General features: G+C 38.8%; 1 protein-coding gene across 1 annotated transcript in view; it reads left to right on the forward strand.

Annotated features, from left to right (window-relative positions):
• PLD5 (phospholipase D family member 5) overlaps positions 1-13,445 on the forward strand; it is a 173,755-nt gene that overhangs the window by 62,188 nt on the left and 98,122 nt on the right. The window contains 1 exon segment of the mRNA XM_062573640.1: positions 4,640-4,776. Coding sequence (XP_062429624.1) covers positions 4,640-4,776 — 137 coding nt within the window.

Below are 13,445 nucleotides of genomic sequence, written 5' to 3' on the forward strand. Positions count from 1 at the left end.
CACTGCTGTCAGATATGGTACAGGAAAGACAGCAGACCACTGGTAAGACAGAAGATGTGAAAGCTCACTTTTAAGAGCCTGTATGACTCTGGCAGATACTAATTCTGTATTGGTATGTTGTATACATATTACCTCTTTTATTCGATAAATAGGTATAAAAATAAAGCACTAGTTCAAAGCCATGACATGCTGTGTTACAGTACGCTCAGTTCTTTCTGTATATGCCACATTAGGATTTCGTTGTTCCTATTTGATGAGAGGGAGAAGGGCATTTTTGTATTGAGGAACCGGGAAGTTCTGATAAAGCAGTTCTTTCTTTGTGGCAGTGGTACCGACTCTTTCTGAAGGAAGCAAAAGCCTTATGGGCTGTCGGAAGTGTTCCTGATGGCCTTTGAGCAATGTGAGTGAGGCAAAGGTGGAGGCTCTTCTCCTCCTTGCTATCACGTTAAATTCTACCTGGATAGCGTAGGCTCTGATGAAACCTTAATTGGCAGAGAAAATGCTTTTTCTTAATGCTTAATAGTAAAGAAATAAATAGGTCCCTCTAAGGTGAAAATAATCTCTGATTAGTCATGTGTTATATATTCACTGCATCTTTTCTTATTTCTCTCTCTCTCTCTTTTTTTTTTTTTTTTTTTTTTTTTTGTGTGTGTGTGTGTCATTCTCTACCTAGGGGTAGAACAGCATGAAAAATATGTGCTTTGTTTTAGTTAACACAGTATTTTGGGGGATTTGTTTAAGTGTTAAGTTAGATGATAGAGGTGAAAGAAGTGCACTTCACACACAAAATGGAAAATAGGAGCATTTTATATGGTTCTCATTCCTGCGGGAGTTTCTTCCCCTTTTCATGAGCTCTGAAGAAATCTGTGTCTCATGCGACTGAATTTCTGTGCTGATAGTAGAGAAATCCCTGTTGTTAAGACTGAAATTCCCAGCTGTGGTTGTCCTCTGGGACATCCAGCCCACCTCCTGGGTGATGTGGGCCCAGGCCACTTAGCACCTCTAGCTGTAAAAGCGGTAGCAGGTAAGGATGAAATGCTGCGTTCTCCATTTTCAACAAGTATGAGAAGGAGAAAGATCATATTGCAGCAAAAGAGACGTAGGATAGACAACAGTAAGATACTAACTCATGGAATAAGTTGCTTGAAGAGACTGTAGGATCTCCCTCAGCTGGAGTTTTTTAAGGACAGGTTAGACAAACGTCTGTTAGGATTCCTGTATGTATAAATTAGTCATATATATGAGAGGATTAACTACATAAACTTCTGAGGTCCCTCCCAGAGCTGCATTCAGTAATTAGGTGTTGAAGACTGAAAGCTTGAACACCAGGTCCTTTAGGGGTTTCCTGGAGGAAGCAGGAGGATGGGTCTAATACCCTCGCAGGGATCCCAGACCAACCCAGTACCAAGTAAACAGCCTGCCCCAGCCCACTGGCACTGGCGTCTGAGGAGCAAATCTAAGCAGGTTCCTTCTAGCCTGTCTATGCCATGAGTTCTTGTCTTCTATTCTGAATTAATTTCTTTGAGAAGCCTGCTATCACTCAAAAAAAAAAAAAAAAAAAAGAAAAGAAAAGAAAGAAAGAAAAAGAAAAAAAAGAAAAAGACCAATGGTATGGTCTGTTTTAATCTGTTTTAATTAGAAACAGCCTATTAGAAAATTGCCTGCTGTGTGGCATTAGAGCATGAAAACTATGATTTATCACCCTTGTCCAAAGAAGAGCTCAGGGAGATTGTTTGGTGCCGGTGGCTATTTTTGATTCTTTGTTTTCTGATATGAACACCAATTTGAACATAAGTAATACTCAGATATGCATTTCTAATGTAAATTTTTGTTTGAAAAGATTTAAAAGCGAAACGTCGCCACTTTATAGGAGGAGTTACAAGATGAACTGTAAAACTGTTCAAAATCCTCCTTAATAACTGTAAACTGTTTAAAATGGTGTTTACCTATCCCTTTGAACCTGTAGATTAGTAGACTTGGGATTTTTTTGTTGTTGTTGTTGCATTGAATATTTGAGCGCTCCTCAGTTCAAAAAAAAAAAAAAAAAAAACCAACAACAACAACAAAAAAACAATACCATGGCTGTAGTTTGATAAGGTTCTTTCTTCGGTGTGGATTTATACTGTTTGTAACTACACTGCCAAGGAGGTACTTAAGGAAAAGTGAAATAACTAATCCATTATCACTGGCAAAGAAAAATCTGTTATATAGAGAATTTGTGCAAGTGAGAAGAGAAAATTAGATTTGTGTAAGTCTGTCTTTATTTTGGTGCTGGTAGAATAGCAGCAATCTTTATCTACCAGCAGTGCTAACTTTGTGCCACTCATGGTGGGCAGCAGTCATGAGAATGAACTGCAGAGCTTGACAAGCCGTAAACACTCAGAACTGAATGAATAAGGATTTAATCCTTATACAAATACCTACTACAATCCTAAAGTCAAGAAGCCTTGAATATATTCTTTGAATTCACGTGGAATGGGAATTAAAGTTGGATTAGTAGGATCCATGCAGGATTTTTTTGGCCTTTCTCTCTTGCAGAGAAGGTAGTTGTATTCCCAGAACATGACCACCTGGGAACTTCTACCGTGAAATTCCCTAGTATTGAAAGAATTTAAGGCAACAGTTTCACATACTTTTATTTCTTGTCGTACTATGTCATTTTTGATGTTCTGTGGGTTTTTTTGTATAGCTTTTCGCTTTTGGCCTTCAAGTTTTAAGCTTGGTAAAAGGCTTTGAAGGGCATCTTAGGGCTTGCGATGTGCGTCACGGAGGTCTCGCGGGCTCCTTTTAATGAAGCGTTGGTTGCTGCCTTGGTCTGTGCGGGGCTGGCCTCGAAGCCTGGCCCCGTTCGGGCTCCTCCGGTGATCCTGCGACCGCCGGCCCGCCTGCCGGGAAGGAGCGAGGTGCTCCACGTACGCCTGCAGGACCGTACCAAACCGTACGCGATAAAGGTCATCTGAGAGGGTCACCCGTCCTGACGATGAAATGGCAGAAAGCAGCGCCCCAGATCTGAGTACCTCTTTGTCTCTGAGATTTCTAAGTTTTTCTTGCCAGGGGTATGATGCAACTTTGTAATGTTTTGCTGTTAATCCCCACTGAGTGTATGACTGCAACCTTGGTTCTGGGCACCAGAATGCAATCATTTCTCATTCCTGTTCGTTTGCTGCCATTACTATACCTAGCAGCAGAAGAAACAATCCGAAATATATTCATCTCAGGAGTAGATTCTGTAAATGCTTGAGGAGGATTACCTTATGCTGCATTCTTGAAAAGTTTGAGACAATGTATTAGAAAACACAGATTTAAACATATATTTGAAATGTATTAAATAAATATGCATACAGCCTAAACAGTACTGCTGTTAGATAAAAGGATATATTTTTCGCAAAAGTTGTTCCGTTTTCTTCAAGGAAATTATCTTCTATTTCAAATAAACATTTTATTTCAGTCTGTGAAAATACCTGATTTGTTCTGAAATGCATTCTTCTTAGATATGGACTAAATTGGAATTGTTGGAGGCTCATTTTAAGAAGAAGAAGAAAAAAGACAGGCCCTTTCTGTGTGCCTATGGGAAAAGGTTCTTGTTCCTGTGGAACTTACTACCTCTTAAAATGAATGGCAGGGACAATGCAAATATAACAAAGTTGTTGTTAAGCAGCAAGCATGAGGTTAATGCACTTTCCCATTACTTCATCAAGCTTTCTTTTTATGAATGTGAAATTTTTGTAAGAGCACAGTAATGAAAATTTTAAAAATAACTATGGCAATGGAAGTTAGGATTTTTTTTCTCTAAATGTTTTTTTCTGCAGATTTCCATCAGTAGGAAAATGCAAATTACGCCTGTTTGAATTAGGTTTCAGAATGCAATAATCTGTCCATTCAGGCAGCTATGTAAATTGTATGTCAGGGATTGCCTTTTGAAGGCTTCATGTTTGTTTAGAGCTATACAGAATTGCATCTGAGTGAGTACTGCAGGATTTCATATTACAGGATAAGAAATGCTATGCCATGAGAGTGTTGTCCATCATATTGACCAACAGTGTCCCAGTATTTCCCGGAATCCTGTCATCTGTGATTTTTTTTTTCTTTCATTATAGTCTTAAGTACAGTGGGGCAAGGACTAGTCCCCGTTTCTCTGCTGCAGTGACACTTATAAGAATAATAATAATGTCAGCTACTTTGTATAGCAACAAGAAAATGACTTTGCTCTTTAGTCTTCTTGCAGGAAAATGTTTTATTTCAACCAAGCAAAACAAAACTCTCAGGACTGTTGAGTGCCATCCTGGAGTGTGTATTGTGACTGTGATGCATAATCAGAGAATATGTAGCTAATGTGAGAATTATTTTAATGCATAATGCTTTCCTTGTGGTACAGGTGGAAAAAACATTTAAAATTCTGAATATTACTTGTGATATGAATTATTTAGCAATGCCTGACAGATTTAAAGTACATCTCAAGGTGATACCTGAAGGACAGTTTTGAGAATACATTTTCATGCTGAGGTGTGTTTCATGTTGACAGCTATGGCAGAAAGATAGTCAAAGGATTTTAGATCTTATTTAAAAGTTTTAGAGTCTTAGGTCATTGACTGGAATGTGTTCACTCCACTAAAACTTTTTAAATCTTAATCTCTTTCAGTCCCAGCAAAGATGCATTGTGATCTTTGCACTGGTATGCTGCTTTGCAATTCTGGTTGCACTGATATTTTCGGCAGTGGATATTATGGGAGAAGATGAGGATGGACTCTCAGAAAAGAACTGTCAAAATAACTGTCGGTAAGAGGTAACAAACAAAACTTCTCTTTTGGAGTGGATCAGAACTTATACGTATTATGTAATGGTATGTGGTAAATAACATAGTCCTGTGGGTGTAGCTGGGAAGAGGAGCAGGTGATAGGGGAAGAAATGTTCTTTTTTTGTTTTGAAGATCTTGTTTTTGAGGTTGATTTGACAAAATAAAGCATGCTGGTTTTGAAGTTGGTTTTGGCTGTATGTTTTGAGCAAGACCCTTGCGTTAGGAGCTTAGTTATTTTGTAAACCTGGGTCAAAGCCCATTAAATTTCGGTAAATGAGGACTGAAGTGGTTCATTCAGCTCCCAAATTTGCATTATCTTTCTTTCATGAAGAAACTTTCTTCTTCCTTGATGAAGGTCACGGGTCACTTCTGACTTAAGATTGCTGCCTCTTTTACATAAGTCCTGTTCATCGCACCCCACTAATATACATAGTGTCTTGCTTAGGAACTGTGAGGAAAATTAGTGATACAATCAGAAAGACTAGAGTAGAGGCTGTGTTAAATTAAGATCTGACTCAAACACCTGCCACGATTTGTATATTTCTTTTAACCTCAGATTTAAGTAGGTTGTCATTTTTTTTTCTTCAGAACCTACATTTTAAACTATGAATTTGATTCTGCTGCTCCTGTCAGGGTCCTTCCCGAATCTGTTCATCTGTGATGACCAATGCTTTTCCTCCATTGTGTTGTCCAAGGCCCTCTTCTGTCCACCAGACAGAAGCTGGTTTAAAAAACTATTTGTAGACATCACTCTTGGTTGTATCCTGCCCCCCCCCCCCCCCCAATTTTGAACTTGTATATAGAGTATACTCTCTCTGATTCAGTTCTTGGAAGACAGTCATCCTTAAATAATTTCTCAGAAATCCATGCTAATCTGATCACAGAATCACAAAACGGTTGGAATTGGCAGACACCTCTGGAGACTGTCTGGTCCAATCGTGCAGCTCAAATAGGGTCACCCAGAGCAGGTTTCTCAGGGCAGTTTTGAATTTCTCCAAGGATGGAGACTCCACATCCTCTCTGTTCTAGTGTTGACCACTTGACATGATGCATACAGATTCTAACCAGCTGCTAGTGGCTGGATATGCATTGAGTTGAATATAATTGTTATTTATTTTGTAAGGGTAGCCAAATTAAAACCTAAGCTTTGTTTGATCTCCTTTTCCTCCTTGCTATTCTTCATTGCCATTGCAGGCAGATTCTTTGAGGTGACTGTCTTTCTACACAGCACCTATCATGTGCAGTTACTAACAATCCACAATCTAGTAAGTTGAATTTTGCTTTTGCAAGTCTACTGGATTTTAACAATACTTTTAAAAAGAAAAAATGGATATTCTTTAAATTTGCTTATCCTTTCAAATAGGATATACCTGCAGCATCAAGTAGTTGCGTCGTGAAATCCCACTCTGTCTAGAGTAACTATCCCACCTTCCTGAATACAATTCTGGGCAGCCTTGTAATATCTTGCCTGAATTTTCAAGAGTTCAGCTAGCTCCCCTTTCCCCGTCAGGGTCTTGGATGCTCTTAATAGCAAGTTACTGCCCTTTAAATATTTTTGGAGAGAGTTCTGAAGATACACTGCAAGTGTCACCTCTACACCCACTTCCTGCATGTGTGAATCTTTGACAGAATTAGATCAGATGAGGGGAAAGTCTTTCTACTTGTTTGCTTGGGTGCATGCACAGCTTCAGTACATGCAACAAATACTGAACCACATTTTCCTCTTAATTGTGTCAATTAGCGGAGCCCCGTTGTGTTCAGGGTAGCTGCATAGGCCTAGATGAGGAGGAACTTCATCTTCTTTGCTTTCTGTTCTTTGAATGGAAAAAGATTCAGATTGGGCACAACATACAGTGCCGTGGCAAACTGGAATAGTATTTTTCCATTTCTAAGAGACTGACTGTTCTCTTTGTACTGAATACAGCTATATATCTCCCTTTCCAAAGAATATTCATCCTTGCTCAGTTCTTTGTTGGTCAGCAGAAGCCATTCTTGACTCTCTTGGACTGTGTTAGAGGAGCCTGGGAGTAATTCCAGCACGTTGACTCCTACTATGTTTAAAGTCAATGAAACTGCTCTGCATTTATAGTGATGACAGTGAGCTTGGACCCCAGGTTTATTTTAAGGTGCCTTTCACGGAGTGATTCAGGTGCGTGATCTAACTACTAATACTTGACTCAGAAGGCATATCAGTACTTGTATAAACTGCCTAAACTATTTCTAATAACAGCTATTGCAGTGTCCAAGTGCTGGCAGCTGTTGCCTGCTAACACTGAATCCTTCTTTACGTGATCAAATGGGGCTCTTTTATGTGTTAAATATATTGCAGCCCTAACTAAAGTGCTGTAAGACCAATTGCTTTCTGTGGCTTATATTTAGTATTTGGGTAAGCTCTCATAATAAGTAAGACAAGAGTTACTGAATTCTTATATTTCTGCAGTATGAATACTCTCACTGAAATTCAGGAACAGGCACTTTATTTGCAGGATGTGCTGAGACAGAATGGTGAAAAACAGAACATTTTTTTTGTGTGAAATTGTCAAATACAAGATTACGTGTGTGATCCTGTAACTCTTTCATTTTCAATTGACGAAATTTATAGAGAGGTGTGATGGGAAAGGCAGTTATTGATTTTATAAGAACTTCACTGATGGCTTGTTTGAAGGCTTTCATCTTCTAAACATCAACTTTGATTCTATGTTTTTGTTTTAAAGGAAAATATATTCCAAATGGAACTGTGGTCTAGAATAGTTCTCTGACTAGAGCTTTTTGGAGCTTATGCCAAAAAATAACAAGCGAGTGTTAATAAAAAGAGTGAGAGAGAAAATAATTTTTTTACAAGTTCCAGATCTTATTTTTATAGCCTGAGAAAAGATTCAGGGAGGTATGTTTTATGAAGTATTTCCAATTAAAGCCTACGTTATTATTCTTGTTTTGGTTATATTGTTGCTCGTGAAGATGAATACAGCCTTTCTGACCTGACTGGTGTAATTCAACATGAAGTGCCTCTTCTGTTAATCATTCCTTATATCTTATTACATAAAATTACTTATTGCATATGTTGCCAAAAAGACCTTTTTCTTGATGGACGTATTTGTTCCTGTTGGGGGCTTTGTAACAAAACTTGAGAGGAGTGAAAAAAGCAGAGTTTTTTGCATGTCTTCATGCAAACAATGATTGAAGCGATTGTTGTTGGCCATCTAAAAGGATGTATGGGAAATAGCAATTCTTCAAAAAATTGCATAAAAATTATTAATTATGATCGTATTCTTTGATCTTCATGCTGAAAAATTCAGCGTATGGCTGTGCATGAAAAAGCATGTTGCTTAAATGGCCATTTTGTGACTGCCACAAAGTGAGGTAAAATTGCTGGAGGCCACAAAACATTTTCCATTCTGTTAGCTATGCAGTTGGAGGAGCTCCGTATGCAGTAGTATCAAGTAGAGTATCCCACAATATTCAAGAAGAACTTGAAAACTCTATACTCTAGCTGTGTAAATTCTAAAATGACTGAAATTCATTTATTTGTCTTTTAACTTGTAGATACAGAAATTGTTCTCTACTTAGTATATTATAATCAAAAAAATTCAAACAATTAAAAAAAATTACAAAATTACAGCTGTTTCCCAATAATTGAGGGCGAATATGAGGGCAAATAGATGTACTCATCAGATTATTTACCAAGCACCACTGTAAGGGAAAATATAATTGCAATTTAAATTTCAAAATAAGCCTTTTCAGAAATATTAAGGCAATATTTTTAAAACATGATAAAATCAGTTTGGGGAAGACGAAGCACTGTAAAAGCTTTCTCAAAGTAGACATTTTTCATTGGCCCAAAACCCCGAGTTACTAAATAACTCTTATCTTCTACAGATACATATATTGCTATTCAAAAAATGGTGAAAGTAGGAGGAGAAGGCCAAGTTTTGAGGGTCCCAGATTCAGGGTCTGTAAAACTTACCAAACAGACAAATTTGAGCTTCAGAATTGAAATTAGAAGCCAAACTTATATAGCTGTTAAACTGTATTGTTTTAGATGAAATACTGCTGTTTTCCGTATAACCTTCATACTATGAGTTATATTTAGAGAGACTGACTTACTGGAAGTATTCCTTTTATTTATTTATTACAGTTGGACCAAGTCTGTTATGAAGCATCATTTGACTTTCAGAGGTTGCTGTACATTCTTGGCTTGGTCCTGCAAAATTTGATTTCAGAATGCTAGACTTTGAACAAATACAAAAGTCTATTAACTATTCCTATTAAAAGGAATGTCAAGTGAGTGATATTTAAAGTAACAGTAATGTAGTAATGCCTGTGAAAGGTGGACATTTTGCAGTTTGTGCTTAGTATGAGATACAAAAAAATTCTTCTGATACATCCGTAGTGATGTTGTTAAGCAGCTTTGATGGATGGGTCTTGTTAAGAGGATATGCTTAGCAGTCTGGGAACTTTGCCTGTCTTGCTGTGGGTCCATTAAGCATTGCATCTGTAAGATTAGATTAGGGTAATTTGAAAATAGTGCTTTTTAATGCCTAACCTATTGTGAATAAGTCTTTTGTAGCCAATGACATAACGTTAGTCAGGACCCGCTTGGCTTTATTGAAACTGGCTGGTAAATTCAAAAATTTCCAAACTGGGAAGCAGAAGAAAACACAACTATTAAGAGGTAATCTCTGTTATCCAGAGTGTTTGAACAAAGGTCATTTTGATCTATCAGCAGCATCTTCAGCTGTTCAGTATGCCTCTCCTCCTCCTGCTCGTCGCTGCTGGTAGTCCTGGTAGGGTTCCCACAAGCCTGCCCGTGCCCATAACTCTCCTCATCTCGGCGGCTTTGCCAGTGCCCGCTGGAGCAGCAGGAGCAGCTGGCGTTGGACCAGCCTCTTGGTTTGGGTCCACGCCTGTCTCTTGCGGGGAGCTGCAGTGGAAGAGGAGGGGAGGTAGCTGCTTTGCTGGGCCTCAGGTACAGCTTACGATGCAGTAAAGTTGTTGCGACGGTGTTTTATTGCAATTTTTGCCCTTCTCTCCATCTTACGGTATTTGGGGGATTTTCGTGTTCGTGTGCCTTGTTTTTCTTGTTTCTCTGACTCTGTTCCAGTGACACATTTTTAATGGTTTCTCTGTCTTCAGAATAATACATGATGAAAGCACTTGCTCTCCGGTGTTTGTGTTGCAGGAGTTCGCCTTTCTGTATCGGCTGGCAAAGCTATTTAGTTCACTTGGTGATTGTGGGGAGGTTTGGACAAATTCTGCCCTACAGCAAGTAGCTGCTGATCCTAATGTGGTGTTCGTATTTGCTTTGGAAATTGTTTGGATTATTTCAGGATGAGGTCTTGTATCCTTCATAATTTCAATATCCTACAGAGGAGCTGAATCTTCTTTTTGAAAGCTTCAGGACTCAGCAGTACCCTGCTGCACTGAGTTCCAGACATTAAGTCTTGTCAAGTGCAATAAATATTTATATGGATGAGTTACCATGTGTTGCTCTCGGTTTCATTAGATATTCTCTTTATTCTTGTGAGAGAGGGCAAATTGAAGCCCACAGCTGATTTACCCGTTGCTTAATAAATCTTTATTTCAGATCCTTGCTGATACTTAAACAAGCAGGGGTTTGCAGTGCCGTTAGGTGAGCATACTGCGACACGTGCACCCGCTGTTTTACCTTGAAACGGCTTTGCCCCTGGCTGACTGTGGGAGAGAGTTTCCCTGTGCTGCGTGGGCTTTGAACATAGCAAGGTTTATATTGACTGGCTTCTATTTAATAAACAAGCTATGACAGGCATAATAATTAAATGTCTAAACAGAACAAGATGCTTACATTGTGAAAACAAGCCTGTTAAAGAGCAACTCAAGATTTATATTTACAAAACACTTACGCCACTTGGCATAAAAAAGCCTTCTGTCAACTTAATGACTGTTGTCCTCCCATTTTGGGGTGATAGAGAGAGTGAGCTAAAAACCACGTACTTCTAGGAAGATCCATGTGTGCAGTCATTTTTATTTTTGCATTCAAAGAAAAGAGTGCCACTACCATTGAATTTTCTGTGGCTAGACACTGTAAAGAGCTTGAGGCCCTCCTGCAAAGGCATTCAACATCTTGAGCCAGGGAGGGAAATCAGTCACTCAACAAACTTGCACAAGAAGAAACTGCTTAACTTTCTGCCCTTTTATTTGTCATTTTAGGAAAGGTATTCCAATGGAAAAATACTGTGTTAACAATATCCCAGCAGCTCTACAGAGTAAGATTTTCTTTTCTCTATCTCTGCACCAATACTAGAAAGACGGTTGATTTGTTGGGTTTGTATTTTCTTTCAGCTATAAAGAATATTCTCAAAAATTGAAAAATGAGTGCCAAAATTCGTCAGCATCAAACTGTTCAAATCTTACCCTGTTTGCATTACTGCCAAAAGATAGCTCATCTAAGTAACTGCATTATAGAAATAGGTTTGGGCTTCAATTCATTTATCCCATATTTATGATCCATTCTTTCTCCTGTGCTCTTTTCAGTTAAGTCTAAAGGTTTCCTCTGCAGTTTGTGATGGAGTGCTGAGACTCTCATTTTCCTGTTTTGTGAAGCACAGTTTAGGGGGTAATACAGAGATTGGAATATTTTGTTTGTTTGGGATTTATATATTCAAGCATATATTTGTTTGTTTCTCCTTCCATTATTTTTAGATCTGTGAGCTCACATCAGAGAAAATCTTCCAAGCTCAAAAAACTTCCAAATTATATGTACTTCAAAGTTTTTGAATGATGTAGATGGGATAAAGGAACAATTCATATACTGGAGTTGCTATTCTTCCGTCTAGTCTGCTGAGGATTCTCTATGATCAATACTTTTTTTCTTTTTCTTTTTTTTTAATTTAATGTGTTCAAAAGCTCAAGTATTTTCTTCCCAGCAGGAAGAAAATTCCCAAGGTCATTTTCTTCACCAGATTGTAAGCCTGCTGTAAATGTCATTAGAAAATTATTAGACCTAAAATTATTGATCGTTCTCCTGATCTTGAAGACTGATTTGCCACGTTTCAGAATGGTTTGTGTTTTGCTTGGCGAGAGTAGTGATCCAGCTTCATAAACTTCCCTGATAAATCTTCCTCCCTTTCCTCAATGGGAAAGGCATTAAAAGAGGCTGAATTTCCCAGCAGAATCTCTCCGAATTCCTGCTCTAGTCAGGGTGACTGACTTGTTCAGCCAGGGCTGACTTTGCACCGAGTCCTAGGTTGCACCTGTTCCGATGACACCATTTATTTTTAATTGATTCTCTGTCCTCAGAGCAATGTATAAGAAGGTGTTTATTATCTTGTCAGTTTATTGTGGAGGTGTTGAGCTCCTTGTCTAATTCTACAGTGCTTCTTAGTGTCCCCTTGACTAGGCTGGCCCAGCCTTCCACGCCCTGCCCAGTGCACGCCGTGCAGGGTGGCTGGGTCCACTACCAGAGCGCCGGAGGCAGCGCTGGGTGCTGCGGACCGGTCGGGGTGCCTGCTGAAGGCTCGGCGCTGTCCCATAGCTGGTGGCACTCCTAGTGGGTGTGTGAGTGGGAGCTGGTGGTGGGGTTTTATTTGCCCACGCGCAGTGCGCTTTGCCAGTCACAGCGCTCAACTACATAGTGGGACAGCAGTGGACCTTGGCGTTGATGCCCCACTGAGGAACGTGGAGGAGTTGGTGGCTGAGTTTGGTAGGACTGTTACTTCAGCCTCTCTGTAGATGCTTTAGGAAGATATATTTGGGTGAAATGGTCAGGCTCTTCTTTCTAATTACAAAGATTTTCTTCTTGATTTATTTTCCTCATGTTAACAGAGGCATTCTGGTACAGGTGAAGCCAGAGGCAACAGACCCTTTATGTCCATGTCTCTTTAGGTAGTCTGCAGTGTGACCACCAGTAAGTAATGCCTTAGGTACAAGTTAGTGTTGTGTGTCAGGTGGCTGAATGTCTCTATTTATGACTTTCCTTAATCAGAAATGGAAGAGTTTAGTTACTTTATTCAGCTTACCCATAACCAATCTTTCTGTCCAAGGGGAAAAAATGTCTTGGGAGTCTTGATCAATCTTATTACTCATACTTTTTTTTTCCCTGTTACTTTTCTGTTTTTTTTTTCCTTAGTGATTTTGCTTCCTGTCAACCTGATCTGAAAATAGAAAAATAAAGCACAAATACCAGCCTTGACATCTGCCAGGTGTAATTACCTATTTATGTCATTTATTCTCTATTTAATGTCCCTTCTAAATAAGAATATTTACAAAATTATCAGACAGTTCAAAGTGAGTTTTCATGACAGCATTATAATTTGATCAGTTTAAATTTTGGGTTCATTATGTACCAACTGTTGAAATGACTCTTCTAAGAGCCATTAGTGATTTTGCATGCCTTCTCCTACAACGGGGGGGATTCATCTTGCCTCTGAGGCTAAGTTCCCGATGGATATTTAATGGCACATTAGAAGTGTTGGCTTTGAGTTTTTACTCATTTTCCCTAGATCTCCTTAGGACTCTCAGAATAAATACACTATATTCATACATGTGAACACAGATGATGTTCTGATATCTTTTGTCAATTTGACAGGCAAACAGCTAATTGATCTTCATTTCACTTGTAATATAATTCTTGAAATCTGGGAAAATAAAACTATTTTTCAGTATTCTTTGTTGT

Source organism: Rhea pennata, chromosome 3, assembly GCF_028389875.1.
Source record: "Rhea pennata isolate bPtePen1 chromosome 3, bPtePen1.pri, whole genome shotgun sequence".
Taxonomy (NCBI): domain Eukaryota; kingdom Metazoa; phylum Chordata; class Aves; order Rheiformes; family Rheidae; genus Rhea; species Rhea pennata.